At 38.4% G+C, this 22,673-nt stretch overlaps 1 protein-coding gene across 4 annotated transcripts in view; it reads right to left on the reverse strand.

Annotated features, from left to right (window-relative positions):
- The window catches only part of LOC108978129 (phosphatidylinositol 4-kinase beta), a 134,434-nt gene that overhangs the window by 37,241 nt on the left and 74,520 nt on the right, over positions 1–22,673 (reverse strand). For 3 of the 4 annotated variants that reach the window (XM_018948258.1, XM_018948256.1, XM_018948257.1), the window contains one exon: positions 19,939–21,692. In XM_018948258.1, the coding sequence (XP_018803803.1) occupies positions 19,939–21,287 (1,349 nt within the window). In that variant the 5' untranslated portion in view covers positions 21,288–21,692. Of the gene's footprint in view, positions 1–19,938; positions 21,693–22,673 lie in introns of those variants that run through there. The other variant, XM_018948255.1, reaches the window with a different exon arrangement.

Raw genomic sequence — 22,673 nt, forward strand, 5'->3', positions numbered from 1 at the left:
CGCTACTGCCTTCCTCCCTTTTTCTTCCTCATCGGCAAAATGTGTGCCCAGTGAAAAACGTGGCAAAAACGCAGAAATCAGCCATCTTTGTTTGTTTTCATTTGCATAATGTTGCCATTGCTCAATACGCATATATAGTTTTGTACACATCTATGTTTTCAATTACAATTTTTTATAATATAAAATATGAAAACTGAAAGCAAATTATAAAAAATAGTTTATATATTTGTAAATAATAGCTCCAATTTTGAGTTATTTTAAGAAAATTTCAAACATATTGAACAGATTGAATTATAAAAGTTGATAATTACTACAGTATATAGATATTGGCAACCCTGGGTTGTGAGAGAGCAATCAGCTGACACGTTTAGACGGCAAAAACCAAAATGCTGTAGATTCTCACGTCTTCCGACGTCAAAGAGAGAAGGGAGTAGCGTTTTTCACTGGGCACTTACATTGCGCGCCCATAAGGTAGGTCGAATCAGCTGACACGACCCACGATTCTGCGTTTTTGACTGTTTCTGCTATAATGTTGGAAAGGCAAGATTTTAAGCTTAATTTAACCCAATAGAAAATTAAATTCGGGGAAGTTGAAAAAAAATACAACTGTTTAAAAATGAGTGATAATAATAAATATACGTGAGTGGGTTGCACTTGCTTTCAGAGCTTATCATATCACAAAAAATTGCTTTTTTGAGTAATTTACTTTTGTACTGATCCGTACTTTTGGGCGCTATTCTCCGCATTGATTGAATTTTTCGTTTAGTGAAAGTGCAAACCGGGTAGCGTGTAAAAAGCAGCATGCAATGCAATAAATGCTGTCGACAAACCATTGCGTTTGTAATCAGATAAGCAGCACTAAACTACATCATGAAATAATGCAATTAAAATGATGATTTTGAATAAAGATTGTGCGGTGAAGTGCACAGATATCCTTTTTTAATTTTTTTTTTTAATATATCAGAGCTGATTTGAAGAGGAAGTAATTACATTCAAAGTTATAAACAACAAACCAGTCATTTTGTGGGTAATTAATGCTGCAATCAAACCGATGCTCAATAGAGTCGATCAGGCAGCAAGTTGTAATAGGAATGAAACTCACCTGAAAAAGAAGAGAGAAAAAATATTAGTTTCTGTTTAGTAGACATTAAAATTAAGTCAAATGCATGCATAGAAATTTTGAATAATAGATTTAATATTACGTGAAAGATATAAATATCTTTTAGTAATTTCGCCTGCTTCATTTAGTACATCGTTTTGAGTACTACTATGAGCAAAAAATAGTAAGACTTTGTTTATAATATCAAAACTTTTAATTTATTCTTAAAAATATGCGTCGTTTCCCTCAAAGTAATCCCCTTTGGAGTAGAAGGAGTGTGAAAGCTAATTTATCATACACTTCCTTGTTATCGGAAAACATAGTGCTCGTAATATAATATATCTTCAACCAATATTGCTTAAACAATAAAAAAAAATCAAATCAGTGAAAAATTTCTAAAATTATCAAAGTTCGATCGGATTTATTTTACTGTTGCATTGCCTGTATAGCGTCATTCTGAGTAGCCTTACATTTCTTCAAGTTGTTTAGCGGTGAAACTTCACAACACGTTTCACCACTATTTCCGTAGAATTATGACCAATAAAACTTTTCTAATACAATTTGCGAAAACTAAAAAAAAACCTAAAAAAGTTTTAGTATATGTACTCGTGATAAATTAGAGGTAGCGAACACCATCCCGCCAACAGTAAAAGGTTGGTAAACGAAGTAAAGCAAACTAAGTTTCAAACGAAAAAATATATAAACTTACAACGGGTAGGCGAATAAGAACTTTTTGCGACAGGCAGTGACCAAAGGAATGAAAAATTATACACACATCCTTTTGAATGCAATATATATTCAAAAACAAGGATATCTATACAGTGTATAAGCGTACCAAGAAAAACGTTGACTTGAATTAGAAAGCGATTGTTAACCTCAGCTTTCAATATATTAGACCAGCTTAGGTGATAAATTTATGAGCTACCCTTTGGTTTGGATTGCCTTTTTAACGCAGACACAAAAGAAGTCAAGCTTGTTGGAGTCTTTAACACATTAGAACAGAGAGCCGAAACAAATGGTTACCAGACACACCAACAGCAAACACATGAATTCGAGACATACCGATTTACAAATGTAGGAAAAGTCGGAAGAAAAGTAAAGCAAACAAAACAAAACAAACAAGTATGGAAGCAGAAGCTTTTATTCAAACTTATGTACTCTTCCAATATACTTCGGTAGATGCAATTAAGTACCGGCTAGCAGCTACTAGCTAGACAACAAAGACGCAACAAAGAACTATTCCTTACTAAGAAAAGAGTGCAGTGTAATCGAAGAAAACAGAAAAGGCATGCAAAATACATAGTAAAAGGGTAGTGTTATTACGAAAACGTCTGTACACAAGGGCAGCAAGTGTCGACGCAGAACCGCAGTGGGATAGGTTGAAAGTCAAGGTACGAGCACAATGCTTCGAAAGCGAACAAAACAAAGGCAAAAAGTTAAGGAAAAGGCAAATTTGCGTACCACTATGTTTTTCCAAAGTCTAAAAGTAAAAAAAAGGTGGGATAAAAGCAAAATTTCACAGGAAAGTCCCAAGTTTGACCGTGGCAGTGAGTGCAAGCACAGAGTTGAAGCACGCAAGCGCTGTCGAGTGTTGTTCAGGAGTGCTTTTTTGCATTTTGCGTTTTTCAATTTCCCCGGTCGGTTTTTTATTTTCATTTCTCATATGCTTCTGTAGTGGCAGGCACTAAAAACACAGTTGTGACGCCGTCGTGACCGGCCGCCGGTAGTTGATTTTTAAATTAAAGTCACAGAAAAGGGGGAGAATGCAAATAAAAGAGCGCATAAATAAAGGGAAATCAGCGCGAATAAAAACGAGATCAGTTCAATGATATGCTCGTGTGCAGCAAGCAAGCAAGTCTAGTAGGTGGCCGCAGCAACGAGACTGCCACCGTCTGCTGGTGAATCAGTCGTCGTGGCGTTGGGCTGCCGTGGCATTGGCCCTAACACTGTCAGCTACATAGCTACTTGTGTCGTATGAGGGGCCAATGCTTAGTTTAATCGGAAAATACGTTCCCCTTAAAAGACTGAAAATTTATGAGGACTTTGTCAAGGTGAATGGGAGAGGGTTTGGTGTGTGTGTGTGTGTGTACGATTTGTGTGATGTGTCATGCTTACAGCACGCCTTTATGTAGTCTAACTGCAAGCATACAGTGGCGACCGTAAGCATTTGTACGACATTTTTCAAATTAAGCTTCAATTAAGTGATATTAAATTTCAAGTAAATTATTGTTTTTGTTTATGTATCGAATATTGTATTGAGAACATCTCTAAAAACCTGTTGTAGATCAGACAAATAGCTTTGGAGATATGTGCGTATTTGAAAAAAAGTTTTGAACTTAGTGTAATCGGCTCACAAATCTTTAAACACATTTTTTTCACCAGACGCTCTTTTCGGAGTCGGTGAGGAAAATTTCTCCGGGAACGGCTGGACCGACTAACTGGAAATTCTCACAAAGCTGCTTAGGTATACTTGTCAAGTTATGATCGAATTTATGCGATTTTTGATAAAAAGTTCTGGAGCCACTTTGAAGTTTAGATTTTTTTACAATCTTTCCTTTTTGTTGAAAGTCGCCATTTTATCAAAAATCAACATTTTGACTAGCCCTACCATCATTAACTTTACTCATCTATAGCAATAACAAATTCGATCTTTCTCACCTCTTTTTGCAGGTCCTCCTGGAAATCGTCTATGGGATCAAGGAATCCGAAAATTTTCAAAATGAATCGCCCTTTAAGCTAAAGAACATTCATTGTCAAGGCAAACACTTAAAAAAGTATAATCGCCACGAATAGCTCCCAACTAACTGTACATATTTACCAGGATAACACTGTATCCAGCCGGTAACCACAGCAGACGTCTCTAAATTTGCGTACAGCAAATGGTCTCATTGAACATGATAGCATAATGATGACAGAAAGCTGTGGAGCTCAAGAGGCAAATCAAAATACTCCTACAAACTAGTACTCTTGGTACAGCCGGGTAATAGGGAAGCAGTACAATCATTTCACTCGAATTGCCACTTGGCTGTTGTGGTCTGTCTATGACATTGATTGTGTGTACGAGTGTGGCGTCGAGTGGTGCGCGCCTACTTTTTATCAACAGTGCCGCTCGCTCGCCCGACAACTGACTGCCGCATTCGCCAGCCTCAGCTGTGTCAGCAGCGATGCCATTGAACTTGCGATTGTGGAGCCGTCACAATACTACGGGACAACGTAGTATGCATTGCAGTTGTAGACGGTTTTGAGAGGTGTACAAATGCAAATGTGGAATCGTGTGAATACTGGCATATTATATGCATGCAAATGGAAGTTATACAATGACGCCGGCAGCGCGTGCACGGAACTCCCATGCGCCTGCGAGTGGCGTCGACACTGCTACATAATGAGATTTGGCATGTGAGTACGCTAGCGTTGGGGGCATAATGGCGTGTTATGAAACGAGGCAACCAGGCAAACGCCTTGCTTGCAAACTGGGTGTGTGCCGAGCGGATTTTACACGCGAAGCTTGCCAGAATTCTCGGTTCTAATGGCCATACACACGAAGCGCAAGAAAATTACCGCTAACAAATAGTTTTTGCATTTGCAATGTGAGTAATAAAACTCAAGACAACCAGTCGGCCAAGCAAAATGTAAAAATAAAACCAACAAAAAACACTGAATTTCTAATTTGTGCGCACACATGATACGACGCTCACATGCAAAACTGAAAACCTGCAAAGTTGTGTTCCCCGGAGCGCCAGAAAACTGATGTCAGGAAGAACTTTAATATCTCAATTTACATATAACATTTGTAAAGTTTGTATGTACGTATTTGCATAGAGACCAACATGTGGCAAAACTAAATAAGACAAGTGTATTTGAGGAAAATTATAGTTATGCTTTGAAGCGCAGTTATACCAACTATTAACACTGTAAAAATATTTAGCTATCCTAAGGCTAAGCACACAGTGCTGCAGAAGTTTCTTTCATTGCCATCGCTTATTTGCTTTACAGTCTACAATGTCTTAATATTAATACAAATTCTTAACTTTTGATAAAGTTGATTATATATGTAGTATGTGAGAGACGGTGCCCTGGTCCATTTAACTTACGAGCTAATTTTCAGAGAAATGCAAGACAGAATGCTCATTAGAAACAAAAAGGACAATTAAGAATTTAATAAGAAACATAATCTCTAAAACCTACCGAAATATAAGTACATTTGTAAGTACATTTTATATATTCTTCCTCTCTGATAATCATATAGTAGTATTTGTATGAAGGTAAGCACAATTACAACACCAAAATCCAGATTTAAATGTGTTAATGAAATCTTGAAAAAAATACTATATGGAAAAGTCAGAATGAACGTGTGGTGTGGGATGCTGAAAACAAAAACGAAGCCACAACAAAGGGTGTGTTGCTAACAAAGTGAAATTCAACGAAGCGAGTAAATCGAGTCGGAGGAAGGCTGCGAGTCGACTGTGGGCGCGACGAGTAAAGGTGTGAAGGACGAATGCTGTATACGGCGAGGAACATTAAGAAGGAAAGAGGACAGGGGAGAAAACGTAAGCGAAAATTTTTGGCAACAAACAAACGCACGACGCCTGGTGGCTGAGACGAGGAGAGGAAAGCTGCATTTAACTGCGACGAGATCAGTTTATTTGCCTACCACACTACAATACTCGGTGACATTTGAGGAGAACCACACGAGTTAAATAAATCCTTCATTGGCAGACATCACGAAATTGTACATAAAGCTACGGCACATGAGGCGCAACTGCTGCCATAAAGCGGCAAGGGAAACGACTTTGAGGTACATAAAAGATACAATATATATGTATGTATCTTAGACATAAAACATTTGGTGGTTAAGAAATAATGAGAGAAACTGTGTGATGCTAATAAGAAATTAAATTGAGTTATATACAAAAATTAAGCACTAGAATATTAGAAATCAGAAGAGTATAGAAAATACACATATATATTTACATATAATAAATATAACAGTTTTTTTTAAATAGAACAATAAAGATTTGGGTTATCAATGTATGGAACTCGATTTCTTTTGCATGGCCACTATGGGCAAGCTTGCAAAAGTCCAGACGCTGAATCATCAAACCTCGATAATTTGTTGGCGCAGACCAAAGACTTGACGTAACCCTATAGGAAATCGTCTAACGGCTTCAAATCGCACGACCGATGTCCACACACATATTGTCCAAGTCCATATCATCCAATTCGGGCCAAAAATATTTGGTTATTATTGAGAGGTGGCGATTTCTGGTTTATTAAAAAACAAAACTGTTGTAGCGTTCTTATTGAAAACCCCGCTCTTAAATTTGAAGCCACTGACTTCGAATTTCAGTAGTAAATTTTGATAATTTCGACTCGTTGTTGGATCGGAAACTTTCCATGATGAAATGGCAAACCTTACCGAATGACAAAAGAGTCGGAAAAAATATGGCATCGTTTGCTGTCCCTATGGGTCTACTTTTGTATCCAATCCTATCCAATCATAGATACGAATGAACGAATGGAGAGGTTTATAGACACCACTTTTGAGTAGAGGTAGTAGTAAAAGGGCTCAATAGTAAAATTAATCTACATGCTTTTACCCTTGAAGCTACAAATTAACCGGAAATGCTTATTAAAAACTATATGTATAAAGAATTTATTACTATACGAAATATTCTTCTTCTTTACTGGCGGAGACACCGGGTATGCAGTTATAGCCAAGTTATGATATCTAACCAACACAATTCCAAGATAAAAGCCACGTTTGGGGCGCCACTGTACTACTCTATACACGTACTTTGCAAGTATGTACATATATACAGTTAGAATCTACATGTATTTATATAAGAATGTATCCTTGGGTGTGGCCTTCAATACTTAATAGTCGTGAAGGCGGGAGAGTTTGCCTGCCTACAATGCCATTTCTGGTATGTGCAAAAGGAATTTACTTACGCAATTATCCGGGAATTTCACACGCACCCCTTCTGTGGGAGTCAATGCAGCGCATAACGTAAACCCACATATACACGCATACATAGACATGAATCTGGTAGACGGTGCGCTTACGGCGAGAGCGGTGACAATTCAAAGGTTAAATGAATGAAAACAAAAGGTAGCAGCTCAAAACCGAGAAAGAGTTGCAGTAAGAGGGAGAGAGAAAGAGAGGGCATGAAGGAATAGGAAGTGCGTGGCTAATAGCATGTCGTTGCTGACTTTCGAAAGCTCAACGCAATTACAAGCTCATTGGGCGAGCAACTGCTATACATGTAATACGAGCACTCTGTTGCTTTGTGTTGCCATGGCGTCAACAACAATCACAACAGCAAAATGGTGATACAAACAGAAATTCGCTTATAAAACGAGGCACACGCCTTACGCACACGAAAGCAGTGAGCGGTGCAACAATTCCACAGGATAAAAGATAAATGTAAATAAAAACAGAAACAAAAACAGAAAGAAAAACAAAACCGAAGCGATGAACACCAGCAATGGCAATAATAATACATCAGGTTTATGTTAAAGACCATTTAGCGCTGCGGGAAGACCTGGCAATTTATGTACACAAACAGCAATAAAGTTAGCAAGGATGCGTTGAGTCAATAAGGATGAACAAATGAAATCAAATGGGAGAGAAAAATGTGCCCATGACGATTTGAGGGAAGGTGCGCGGCAACAATAACGGCATGTTTCGGCTGGTTATTTGACGGTTTAACGCGTTGTGGGTAAATATGTAAATTCTTCGGCGGATAACAGCAGCAATAAAATGCCAATTATTGTTGTTACACTCCTTTTACCCCTGATAAATGAAGAGCAATTTTTCCGCGTAAACGAGCAGAGGAAAGGGAAACATTTATTTTCAATTGATTTTTTTTTTACATACCAAATGCTTCTATACTCGGATATTTTGATACAAAATTTTAAGATTTCTTCTAATTTTTTATTAATATCTACAATCGAGTTTGAAGCTGGGTTTTTTACACAATTTTTGTCTTTTCTGGGTGAGGATTTTAAACTTTTTTGAATTTGAAGCAAATAAAAAAAAAATAAAAGACAGGGAACGTAAATATTGAAAAATTTTACAACACAAAACGGCAGTAGCTTGCGACTTGAGATTGGCCAAATATCGATAAGATTGGTTTAAATTTGAGTTCGAAGACTTTATAAATTTTAACACCAGCGATATCATTTTTAAAATCAAAAGATATAGCCAAAACCGATATTAGCCACCTGAACAAATTTTGATGGGCTCAAAGTGCTTTGACGATCCGTAATGGTCTTATGATACAGTTTTTGAGAGTTTTAGGTAGCACAATCCATCTAAGTTCTAAGTTGTCGCAGTGAGATCCCACTTACGATCGATCTATAATTGTAGAAAATTGTAAGCTTTTGCTAACAGATATAACCAAAACTCAAACTTGGTTTCAATTTTGAAACCGATGTTGCGTTATTCTGATTTTAGGGGACGAGTGAGTTTTCTTGCCATCAAGCAAACTCCATCGACTTACATAGCGTTTTATGGAATACTTTCCTAAAAGTGAACTGCTTTAAACTTATTAAATTGCTATTATTGTTACCGAAAATTAACATTTACATAGATTTTACAAATCGTCATTACACTTGAAAAAATCTTTTCATATTCCAAACACTTTCCTCATTACATTAATACATCCTGCAATGAGTTTAGTAAAAAATTTCAAATTTATGAAAATTGGAACGGATATTTGCATACATACTTGCTGTTAAAAGATTTTTACCAGAGAAGAGAAAATCATTGAAACAAAAAAATATTTCAATTTATTCTTACCTGACACTCATGTAGGCAACGCTGTTCAAGTATTTCGTTACCTTTTATTTGCCTCAATAAATGCAAAAATTTATGATGGCAAGAAAATTGTCGAGTCAATAAAATATATGTGGGAGAGCCTTTCGGTATTCGCATATTTTCATGCACACACACACTTAAATTTGATTTTCATGCGATTGTCGAAAGCTTAAGGAAGCAGGAGTTTGTAAATCTATGCTTATGCAGAGGAGTGTGAATATTCCCAATAATAATAAATTCATGCCAAGTGTCATAAGCATATTCGTTTCGTGCTCGTTTTCGTTTTCGGCAATAATTATATTTTGTAGCAATCTAAAATGTCGCAATCTACAATGCTTGTTTGGTTTGGTAAGAAACTTTATTACAAATAAGCTATAAATATGATATTTTATCATAACAATATTGAAAATGAAAGACCCCATTGAGAAGCATAGAGGAAAGTAAAGCTTTCGGAAAATTTACTTGCAAATTCATTTTGAAAGTGGGAAAAAATTTTTTGAGTATTTATTACAAGTAAAAATATTTAAAATGCACACACATTATTTTAAATAAAAACATTTTTTCTGACTATCTGAATTTATTTAATGACCAATTTACTTTATACATACAAACTCCCAAGTGTTTATGCTGTGAATACAAAATTTATGCAGCAAATCAGCAAGTTGAAGACATCAAGGCAATCAATATACCAATATACATACACACATACATATCTATATAAATACATTTATTATAGACAGCCAGACAGACAGACGAACGGACCGACAGCGCCTTGAGGAAGCAATCAGGCGCACAATTGCGATGCCTTTGACACATTCAATGTCGTGAATCGCAAAATTAACGACAACAACGGCGACAACGCTAAACATGAAAACGTCAAGTAAATGTACAGTAAACTTATAAAACAACAAATATTTTAATATATTATATACATGCATGTCTAGAGCTTTTCTTGAACTGCCATTTGCCGTCGGCAAGTAAGTATACTAAATGCTGGGGTCTTACACCATAGAACACGGCGAAGTAAAGCAATTTTCGGGCGGCCAAGTGAAAAAGTGTGTTAAAGAGTAGATACTATATGTATGTAAGTGAGTAAATATTGGGAGACAAATTGTGTGCTAAGATAAGTCACTAAGAAATAGTTTCTTGAAAATTTAAGTCTATTCTAAATTATTTTTTTGTGTTAAAAAACAACATCGAGTCTTGGGAAAGTTGTGCTATTGGCTTAAGTTGGCTTTAGATATTTTAACCGACCCCACGTGACAACTGTGAAAGAAGGTTCAAAGTACACATAGAAAAGGATGGCCGGCGTTAAGGTACATATGTCAACTTTGCGCAACATTCTAAACATCTCTACGAATTGCTCGATATTGGTGTGGGAATATAAGGCATCCTTTTAAGTTGTCGAACCACTGCAGTATATTTCAAGCTGAGGTCTTTGCTATAGCGAAAGCAGCGGAGCGGGCCTCTAATGCAAGGCAGTAACCTCGTATCGCATATAGACGAGAAGTCTCGTGGGAAGCAGGGCAGCAATGGAAAGTGTTGCTACAAGTAAGCAACTCTACTTTTATTGTTTGCTAGGCCACAAAGGCATCGAGGGCAATGAAATAGAGGACGAGACTGCAAATAATGGTGTAATGCTAACATCCGAAAACGTGATCAATATTGGGAAACCCATGTATTGCATATACGAAGATCTCGACAGAAGCATGGTAAAGAAAATCAAAACACGATGGAACGAGTTACCTGGGTGCAAAACGTCAAAAGTCATGTGCAAAACGGTAGAGCGAGAGTACGTAAAATTCTTACTGGCACTTGACAAAGGAGACTGTAGGAACATGATGGGATGGGGCTGACAGTTCGAGATGACCACGGAAACAATGCAGCATCTTTATGCACTGGGGGAGGTATCGATAGTGAGGCCGCAGAGTTGGTCTGCGTCAAGCGCAAGCATCCTAAAGGATCTCTTGGATCTAGCAACTGAACTCCATCTGGTACAGCAAAGAACCAAAACTACGTCTACTTGTGGATTATTGACCTACCAGATTAACCTAACCTAGATATTTTGAGATATTACCGCAGATAAGTTTAAATAAATAGAAAAGAAATTTCTATCGAAAGCTGGCAGCTTTGTGTGTATTAAGAACTGAGTTTCGATCATTAAAAGTGAATTTAAAGCTATTTTTGAAAAATTACGTACTCATTGCCAAAATTTAATTTCTAAGTAGAATTATATCTTACCAATATCCTGTACCTTTGAGCAAGGTGACGATTTATTTACGAAATATACATTGAGAATGAGGCCCGAAAGCTACATAGCTGAATTGGCAAGCACACATTCGTATATCAAAAACCCGAACACACGAACACGTACACGCATACATATACATACATACCTACGCTGGCTGTAAAATTCTAACAAATTGACTTTGAAATGACAATCACAAATTTTACGCAACAACAGCGCTATAATGGAGTTCACGGTGTGCGCAAAAAATCAGTCCACCAATGGAGACCCAAGAAAAAAGAGCGCAAGTGCATTTGAAACGAATTGTAATTGCAATGCGATCAACTTTTCCAATAAAAAAGGAGTTAATAAATTTTGCAGTGATTGCGTTCCGCACACTTTGCCACACTTTTTGTTGCTGCTGTTGTGTTGAAAGTTGAAAGAAATATGGGCGTTTCGCACGCTACCCCAGCGATTTATCGGGCGCAGTGCAAAGTGAGCAATCAAACGTTGGCAGCAGTAGCAACATATGGCGCCGTCGGTTTAGGCTCTGTCTGTCAATCCAATGACCATGTAAACGCCCAACAAAGTGTCAGACATGTGGGTCAGTCAATTTTGTTGTTTCTTTCCCAGTTTTGGATTTTTTTGTTTTTTTCCACTTTGGCGGTTAGAAAAGCTTTATTTCCATTGCAAATGCAACAATTTTCGATGAAAGGGAAAAGATAAAGTAAAACAGCAGCGCAGACAGATTTTTTGTGAAGGACAATGACAATGCAGCGAGCTTTTTGTGGATTGCTTTTGCAGTCAGAGGCAGTGAGAAAAGCGCAACGAATCGGAATGTGGCGAGATAAGACGAATTTTTAATTTCATTGTAGAATTGACAGATCAGATAAAAAAAAAACAATGCTCGTAAATTTAATGAAGTGAAAGTGAAGTGTAATATTAATGGGTGGAGGATAAAGTGCTATTTAGGTAAAGAAAATTCAATAATTTATGACATTCAAAAAAAAAAAAAATAACGTGTAATAAATAGTAATAAGTGTACTTAAAAAGTGCAATTAATCAATCTCGTCAAAAGCAATTGAAATTATATTTATTGCAAAGAATTTTCAAAAAATCGTTGTTTTTTTTATTTTCTTAATGTACATAAATATGTATATAGTATTTAATAAAACACACAGAAAATTTAATTTCTTTCCGGCGAATATTTTCGAAAGTCGAAGACCAACATTACTCAAACTTTTTTTTATAAATAATTTAAGGCCGAAATTTTGGTCAAAAATCGATTTTTTTAGAAAATATTTTGTCGAAAATATTGGTAATCAAAAAAGGTCATGCTATATCTTTTTGGAAAGCTAATTTCATGCGCTAACACGTGTTTGACTGATTGTCGTTTCTTTTAGGTCGTTCGTGAGTTATAGCGTCGCAAACATGGAGCAAAATAAAGAGAAAATACGGCATATTTTACAGTACTACTACCATAAAGGCAAAAATGCATCTCAAGCCGCCAATAAAATTTGTGCAGTTTATGGACCCGATCAGTTTCCATTTCCACCGCACAACGATGGTTTCAACGTTTTCGTTCTGGTGTAGAGGTGGTCGAAGATGCGCCACGCTCCGAAAGGCCTGTCGTCGAAAATTGCGATAAAATCGCTGAATTTTTCGAAAGAGATCGGCATAGTAGCAGCTGTAGCATTCGTCAAGAGCTTGGCATTTTTATGAACAATTGAAAATTCAATAAAAATACCGCAAGACATTTTGACAACCTAATATTTAGTTTACTTATTTCTCGATTAATTACTTTAACGAAATTTGTTTGATTTTTAAATTTCAAAAGATCAAGTTCAGAGATATAGTGGCCACCGCAAAACTTCTTTTTTGAGACGAGCTCCCAGAGATGAGTTGTAGTTCCTTTATAAATTAATATTTTTACTAATACTAATTCCTAAAATACAGTTAAAAGATACCATATTGTGTGTACAACTTTCTGGATCAAGAAATTAAACCTTTTTCTCATAAATAATTCTGGAAAATTTGCCTTCTAATTGTACATATGTATATAACCCCGTAAAACAAGTTTTTTTTCGGTAAAACAGGATAATATTTAAAAATACTTGAAATTTATAATCAAAATGGATAAAAGGAAAAACTGATACGGCTTTCAGATATCAAATATAGCTGTTAACAGCGAATAATGAATTCTAAGATAGCATAAACCATTTAACAGCATATAGCACATTTGTGCTCTAACATTCATTGTTTAACATAAATTTCAGCATGAGCATTAACAGGGGAATGTTCGCCTTGCTTGAAGAGGATTGCGTTGCTGTCGGCTTATTTGATTTGTTGGTTTTCTCGGTGTCAATAACGCGTCTGGCATACAAATTGAATTATAACAGCAATATTGCGCACTAAAACGCTGCATCTAAAAGGACATACACACAAACACACACACACACAATTAAAATTTCTGCAATTTTTTCAACGTCGACTAACATAAGCAAACTTCAATTTTGCAGTGGGAAATGTGAGAATATAAAAATCACAATTTAATCGAAAAGGGCTATAAAAGCCCTGGTAATGAAATTCGACGTGAAAATTCATTGCAAGGAGGGCAGAATAGTAATTGTGTAAATTATAATAATGACGGGCGACAGCAAAGCACTTATGCCGGTTATGGCGTGCAAAATACATAGTAAATGTATATAATAGTCTCTAAGAGTATTACGAGTGCAGAGGACAAACCTAAAAATGATGCAATAAACAATAGCGACTCCATATACATACATATACCTATGTGATTTTGCCAATAAATGCATACATATGTATGTATATAGCAGTGATATGAGTGAGGATTAAGACATGCAACTGGTTTGAAATCACGCAATCGACGGCGTCATTCCAGAACACACCCTCGGCGAGCGCTTCAAAGCGTTCATAGATGTAAGAGGTGTGAAAATTAACGGTAGCTGTCATGAAACGCTATATATAGTATATATATGTAAATGAATGCCAATGCCCCGCAGTAATTTCTTTGGTTTAGTTACATTAATGAGGTCTTTCTGACTTGATGTATTTTCCAGGGTTTAAATGGTTTTTTTTTTAAATCGGTCAACTAGGCACAATAGTCCTAAGGTCTCGGTGCAGTCCTCGTCAATTTGTCGTATGCCCTTTTAAACACAAGCAACATTTATTCTTCGTAAATTTAATTTCAAATATCAACTCTGAAAGATCAATAAAGATCCGACGGTTCAGGCTTGAAAATGCAGCTATTAGATTAACTTCTCTAAAAAAAAAGGCGTTACATTTTTTATAAAACTTGGGAATAAGAAAAATGTGTTATAAATATAAGAGCCTCCTTTCAGACACTTCAAACTTTTAATCTTAAGGTGCAAATCGTAAAAAAACCAGCGTGACTTTATCACAACTCTTCTTACTGACCGTGCCGGTACTTTTCGGTTGCCTTTCGGTCACTAACTAAAAGTGTGATATAAAAATTTGCAATTAATAATAATAGTATATACAACAACTGCTTTGTTAGCTAAAGGCAATTAGGGGTCAGAATCGCCTTGAAAATATAAAAATAACGGCATTAAGAACGTTGAACTAAGTCGCAGCAAAGAAATAACACCAATTTTTATATACATTAAATTTTATTGAAAAATTTAATCCATTTGTAATTGAACGTCAAAGCCAAGGCTTCGATGGCAAAGGAAATCAGGAAATCATACACGAAGTGCATGAGAAAGTTGATTGAAGCGCACGAAGTGGCAATCGTTGTGTTGGTCGCATGACACACGCCACTTACCGTCTCACCCTTAAATACACAAATAGACATTTACTTCAAGGTAAGTGTAGTAAATGGCAACTTCCTTTTTGGGGTGCGGCGCGCACTGCAGACCGTTCAACTAGCTGAGCTGTACGTACTGTAAGTTSATTGCGTGTTGCTTGTGGCAGGCAGTAGGCGCCATGCATATTTGTGAAGCTCGCCAATTGAAAGACTGGCGCCAAAGTGGACGCCAAACTATACTGTAAAGTATGCGAACCAACACACCTGTCCTCCCGCTCGCCCACCTGTAGACATCGCTCCCCTTTGTATGGCTGTCAAAGTTAGCAACCGCAAATATGTAATAGAACTACCCCCCGCTGTACTTTCAACTTTCAAATTGTTACGCCCAAAATGAAGTACACGAAAGGTAATAAAGAAAAGTGTTTTTGTTTTAATTCTTTTCTCATTTGTTTCGTTCATTTTCATTTCGACCGCTTTTGTCTGTGGCTGTGTGGCTTGTCAATTACGTTGGACGCGCCTTGACGCGCTAAAATAATACACTGCAAGAAATTGGTGCTCTTAGGATTAAAAAAAAAAATTAGTGGCGACGGGGGACAAATGCAAGAAGTGCACGAAAAATGTTGCGGAAACAATGTTGAATAGCGAAAAACTTGAGAACTCATGACTCAGAATGAAAGCGCAAAATTTGGGTTTGAGCGGATATTGTGTGCTTGTTTCGAAGTAAATGAAAATGTTTTCCATTACGGTTAATATTAGCTTTAACATCGGCTAATATTAGATCTTTATTGAGTTACCTTTTAACAAGGAATATGATTTGTTATTATTAAATTATTATTTTCATGCTATGCGTGGGATCATTTGTAAATTTTGAAGTATAGGCTGTTATCATCCACAGGGATTTTGCTTACTTTCGTTTGCAAATGGAGACAGATTGTCTATTCTTGTGTTGTAATCATTCGAAATAATCCAAATTCTACCAAACTACTCTCGCTACTATACCGAAAAGAGGAAGAAATCAAAGCTGTATTGCTCTAAAGAGGCTGCATATTCGTTGAGACATCTGCTAACGGCTTCCATAGAAAACTGTGAACAGATCTAAGCTTACAAGATTTAATTTCAGATTTCAATAGCTACACTGCGCATTTAAAAGCGTTCACATGTATGTGTGTTTCTAACATTTCAGCAATAATTCTGCCTAAAGTTAAGCTATCGAATCTAACTAAGCCAAATTGAAGCCAGCTAAAGTTCCTGCCAGCATTTGCAACTGTTGCTAAGCGGCAAAAACGATCAAGAACCGACACAAATTCATTGGTGTTGCCATTCAATTTCTATTAAAAACCGATGCACGCACATAAGCGTGCCTTACAGGCCGGGCGGTGCGGCTTTGTTGGGGACGGTGATGTCGGTGGTGGCGGCAACAGCAATTCACTATCTGCTATGTGACGTATGCAATTACGCAAATGTATCCTTTGACGACGCGTAGGCAAACAACCCAATCTAAAACATACATACACACATACATATTTACGCGTGTGTGTTGATATACATGTACAACTGCATTAATTTACGATTCGCCATTACTAAACTAGCGCCTCCACGCTCCCACAAATAAACAAACTAACAACAGTTACAGTTACATAAAGCTATCTACTACGTTGAGGACATTCACTTGCGCCTGCACCGATCTCATTGCTTCTCCAATTGAGCACTTTTTATACCGACATTGTGTGTTTCGGTTGTATTCATTCAATTTCCATGTTCTTAATTATATTCCTTTGGGTGCTTCACTGGGGTACATATAGTACACCACTGAATACGAAATTATTTGGCATTCATAGAATTGCTTATGCTTTCATTGCTTTTGATTGCGTTGTTGCTGTACGAGTGTGCTGGTGCAATAGCGAATGCATTGACTAGGTCGGTGTGCTGAGGCCACAATTGTGGTATGTGTATGGTCGATGCCTTAAGGATGGCAAGGTATTTACGTGTACTTTAAAGGTTCATTGGACGTCACTGCCTGCGATTTGTGGCATAGAAACTATATGAGAAGGAGATCGACGTATAAGCCATAGGTTTGCAGCTGACGAGATTTGGCTATCAAAATCTAGAAGTTTGTCTTTTGCATACTCTTTATGATTGGAAGTCCTGTACTCGCGAGTCTGACATAGTGTGGCGGTATCGAGCGATGTTTTCACAATTTGTGGGGTGTGGAGATTACAGTTGATCGTGGCTGCCCGGAGGGTTCCATCTGTGATCCATATATTTGGAACCTTATGATGGACACTTTGTGGCCTGAACCATTCTGTAAGTGTTGTGCGTATTTGGACGACCTTCTTCTTCTGGTCGAAGGTCGGTCGTGGTCTGAGCTAGAGCGGGCGAGAGATTGTGAATACTTGGGGTGTAGGTGTGGGGATTAACATATCGGTGGAAAAGAACGGTGACAATGATGCTTAAGGGCATCAGTTAAGAGGGGGTTTGAGTGTATCATTGCTGCGGAATGACTGGATTTCCGATGATGATGTGAAGAGGGAGAGATATCTAGGGAGCAGGAGGCTTCTAGATGATAGTGTTAGATGTAGGTGGCACCAACGTTAGGGCAATAGTCTTAACAGCCGAGTAACTTATGAACACATTCTCAACGTTGGTATGGTAGAGGATAACCGCGGGTCATGGGCCTCTGAATGAATTTTTGCATTTGATAGATCGGCTAGTTTTTGTGAGTCGGGGGTGGAGGATTGGGTGTCACAGTGCCCGATGTACTGGGACACTAGTGATCTGGGTGGTATGGGATGCCAGATGACTGATGGACGATTAGATTTTAGTGGTCGGAACCACCACTAGTCGGAATACCGAACAGTCATGGAATTAGTATTAGCTTTTGTATGAGTGGTGTGTCTATGTGATATGTGTACGGCCACCAGTCCAGAACTGTATGGAATCTCTAGCTACCAGTTGGTAGCAGTTTCGTCTACGAGGTCTGACCGGAGACTTAATCTGGTACAATGGGGAGCAGGAGCCCTTGGAGTTCGCTCTAACCTGCTCATGCGGACTGGCCCCTCGGAAAGTATCGTGGAGGTTGTAATTAAAACCCATAAAGCAGTGTATTAAAAATGCTTCTACGCTATATTTCGCCTGTTGCGCCTTCAAGTTGCGATTATGATCACAACCCAACTTTTTATGCCTTCCACATATGTTCGCCCATACCTACAGATAGTATGTTCGGCCCTTCATTAGCATTCTTCATGGCGCGCCAGTACATCACCCTCAATTTTGTCTTTTATTTACAGCTACACCACACACATGTATAGTGCACACTTCAGGTTGTGCTCCTTTATTCATTTGACATTGTATGCTATGCGCTCGTGTGACGGAAATAAAAGACCTACTCTATTTGCCTAATGAATTGGCCTTTGTTAGTGAGTCTTTCGGTCAATTCGTTAATTGCGTAGGCCAACACCCAAAAACACGCTCAAACGGACAAACAAGCCATACGCATACATTTGTCCTTGCGTTCAGTGAAGATTAGGGCTACTCGCCCCTTGGTACTTGGTTGTGCTTTTGTCATATCTATACCTATGCACATTCACGCATATATAAAAAAGACATGAATCGTGGCCCTTTGGCTCACTTGTTCAAACTTTTACAACGTGCTTTTTTAGTGCGGGAAGCAGCCGGCAGAATCCACTTTGTAAGCTAATTGATTAGTTGTGTTTGTTCGATTTGGGGTTGGTGGCGCATAAATTAGCCACAAACAAGTGGTTAATAAAAGCGAAGGATATTCCCGCATATATTTGCAGATGAATGTGAGTGCCCGGGGTTTAAGCCGGAATTTGGCAATGAATTAGGCGTGATTTAAATTTAAACACAGTTAGGAAACTTTAATCAAAATGTTTTAGTATACATGTATGCATAGATAGTAAATGCATTGCATTAAAGAATTATAAACAAATAACTTTTACGGCAGAGCTTTCTTTAAGCTTTATAGCTTTCATAAATGAAAGCATTCGCAAAGAGAAAAATTACATCTGAGGACTAGAAAACATTATGGATGAACGCAGTCTATTTCCTCAGTTGCATTGCCATTAAATTTTAAACATTTTCGTTGTCATTTTGGACCACATTTTTGGTCGAAAGCCGCGGATGTCACTAACAGAAAAATTCGTCAGTCGTGAATGTGCTACTTCAGGCATTATGTGATGATGTGAGCCATTGTGAGAGTAACTCTGCCACCTGTTTAATTTAAAATAAGCCATTCATTCAGCTTCCAGTTCACCGTAGGGAAATTCAATGCTTTATTCCAACAAATATTTCTTAAAGAAGGGACTTCTGATTTTACCTAGATTGGTGTTCGTAATACTTAAGATTACTACCGGAAATAAACTTTGGAATATTTCACAATCAACACGAAGCCACAAAATCCAATAAACAAAATATTTCAATTATAACCTCAAATTATCCGAGTTATTCGAGACACCACTTCCACCTTTAAACGAGCTGACGCAATACAAGTTCTAACCAGAAATCATTAAATATAAATATTTTTGTGGTTTTAATTACAAGTCATAACCTTCGGATGCAAATCAATTTTCAAAGGAAATTCAAGAAAGAGAAAAATTGAAAATATTTGCGGTCATAAAGACAGTGGCGCCTTTACAATAAAACGGTGGGGCAAGCTGCGAACACAAGGCGCAAAGAGCGTCGATTTCAACAAATAAGGCAATTCTTCGTGCCGTGATATAGCGAATAAATGCAGCAAATTGCTTTTCCCGACTAACTTTTTTTATGAGAAACTATTAAGCGCCTCACTAAGCAGTCGTCAATGCAGCATTCCACGACAAATCGTAATTCCGCACACAGCAATGCTAAATTTAATTTGGAAACTTCTGCCTCACTGATTGCAAAGACATTGCACGTTCCATAAATTGTATTAAATATGATTTAGAAGTGGATGTAGACTTAAATGTAGAGAGATAGAGAGAGAGAGAACTTTGTCGTATACTCACCTAAAGTCCAAACTTAAATTCCGCTGATGCGTTGAAATGCGTTTTGGCGGATTTGTTCCCGCCGCACCGCTCGCGACGGCAGCGCCTGACACAGCGCCGCCTGCCACACTCAGATTCGGTCGTCCATGCACCGACGGCATCGAATGATTGATGAAGCGACTCAAACTTAGACGCGGTTTTGGATAACGCACGTGCTTCGGCGTCGTGGAAGCCGAGTTAACGGGTGTGCCACCGCACACACCGATACCCGCACCGCCAACACCATTCAAGCCGTAGCCGTGGTAGTGTGGTGGCATCGACGCCAAGCTGCTGTTGCCATTCGGCATGATGATGGGCAATGTGACGGGCGCAGATTTCAGAAACGCAGGCACATAATCCGCATCTGCTGCATTGGCGCTGATCAGCTGCTCTGTGGGCGAAGATGAAGCCGATGCGACACTAGCGCCGCTGCCCGTCGACGACGACAACGTTAATGTGGAATTGTGTGGCGAAGAGTTGGCTAGCGTAGTCGCATCACAGCTGGTAGTCGAACTGCACGAACTCGGTCCGGAATTGCATATGGCGGCAATGGATGAAGATGCTGATGTGCTGGCGGCAGAGTTGGTAGAGGTGCAGGTGGATGTGGAGGATGAGGACGATGTTGAGGAATTGCTGCGCAGACTTTTTGCTGGGCTGGTTTGTGCGGTAGATGTGACTTTGGTACCCTTTGTCTCCGCCACACGTAAACCCGTTGGACTATGCACCACCGTGCTGTTGCTTTGCTCACTGGAACTACTCGTGCATGCTGCCGCCGAGTGCTCTGACTCATCATCGTCAGCGTCGAGGAGTTGCGCCACCGGACTGCTGGGCGTTGGTGGACTCTGAGTCGTCTGCCCGTTTGTCATCGTCTTGCTGGCGGGTGTTTCACTGCAATTGCCATTCTCCGCATTTGCTACAAAATTAGTTGCGTTCACATTTCCCACTCGCACCATCATTTCGGGACCACCGGCAACAGCGCCACCATTCAACAACGCACACTTGGCGCCGTTCATATTGTAGTCGGCTGGTAATGTTGAATCCATGGCTGCTGCCAAACGTACGGTGGCGGGCGCGTGGTCGACCACATCGACACAGGGCGGTCGGAAGTCGTCGACCACCACCACGGGCGACAACATCTTGGTGGCGGATTCGATTTCGCGTATGTGTCGCAGATACTGATAACCGTTATCTTGTGCATTAATTGCCTTCTTCTTCGCACTGACGGAGCTGGTGGTATTCAGAGTGCCGACGTTATTAGTGGACTTGTCATTGGCGGTGGCAGAATTGCTGGAATTCTTTTTCGTTTTAAACGCGGAGATTACGGAATTCATATTGGCGATTTGTGCTTAGACTATGTGTTCACGAGAAATGAGTATTTTTTGATTTCTAAAGGAGACTGTATCTACTAAGTATACATAAGTGTGCAGTATCAGAAGATATTTGTTGTTGAAAATCTAGTAAAGTGGGATATGTGATACTTTATGCATGGATTTTTGTAGAGACCACTAAATCATTTTCCATTAGCTGCGCAGTGCTCTTCGCTTTCAATCCCAACTGCACTGTACGTGCAATAAATATCAATCAGTTCCAGACGTTCCCAATCGATTTGGCGTAGTTCTAAGTCATTTTTATATAATTGCAAACTATTGGGACGTGTTTCTGAACGGCATCGGCCGGCTGAAGCCCAATACGATTGCTACTTCATTTGGCATCTTGAAAGCGTTTCGGATAAGAATCTGAGAAAGGAAAAGAAATCGATATTAGTTTAAGTTGATATGAAAATATTGTATAAACACATAATATGAAAATGTATTCGAGAATTAAAGTAAAATCCACATCACACCAAATTCAGAGTTCGCTTACTTTTATCGACTTAGATTATACTCGTATGTGTGTAGGGTGATCCAAGTCAAGCTATTTAAATACAGCTTGTAGAAAAACTTATGCCGCTCAACGTTCCCAAGCGACATCACTTCGCTCTATGGTCTCCTGAAAAGTTCCAAGAAGATCCGACGTTTTCGAGCCAAATTTTGCTTATGTAAACAAGCAAAATTGCCGCATTTCGGACGATGAGCAACCTGAAGAGATTCAAGAGCTGTAATTTCTTCCAAAAAAAGACAACGGTTTGTCCGGGACGATGAAATCATCGGTCCATGTTTTTTTTTTTAAATGATGCCGGTGAAAATGTAATCGTCAATGGTGACCATTATCGCGTCACAATAACCGACTATTTTATACTTGATATATTGATTTATTGAGAGAACACTTCGGTTAGCAGAAAATTTAAAGTTTTAGGCTGGTCGATTGACGACCAAAATCGTATGATATCACACCGTTAGACTTTTCTCTGTGGGATTTGTAAAGTTCAAATTCTATACGGACAATCCCGCTTCGACTCAGTGCTTGGAGGCAGACTGCACATGTCGAATAAGTCATCGAAATTTGCACCCAACGGATAGAGCAACTGAGACGTAGCCGCAGCTAACATTTGAAAGAGACAATCTTCAAAAAGTGAATGCCAAAGAATGTTCTTTCGAATAATAAAAAAAAAAATCCCATTAAAATTAAAGTTTCTGTGTTTTTTCTTAAAAACGTAGGGAATCTCGAAATGAATAAGTGCCCTCAAAAATGTATATATAACTTCGTACCCAAACAAATATATGAAATATAACTTAGAAAAATATTCTACCACATCACATTCCCTCGAACCACTTCAC

The sequence above is a fragment of the Bactrocera latifrons genome, unplaced genomic scaffold, assembly GCF_001853355.1.
Source record: "Bactrocera latifrons isolate USDA-ARS-PBARC rearing strain unplaced genomic scaffold, ASM185335v1 scaffold_118, whole genome shotgun sequence".
NCBI lineage: Eukaryota > Metazoa > Arthropoda > Insecta > Diptera > Tephritidae > Bactrocera > Bactrocera latifrons.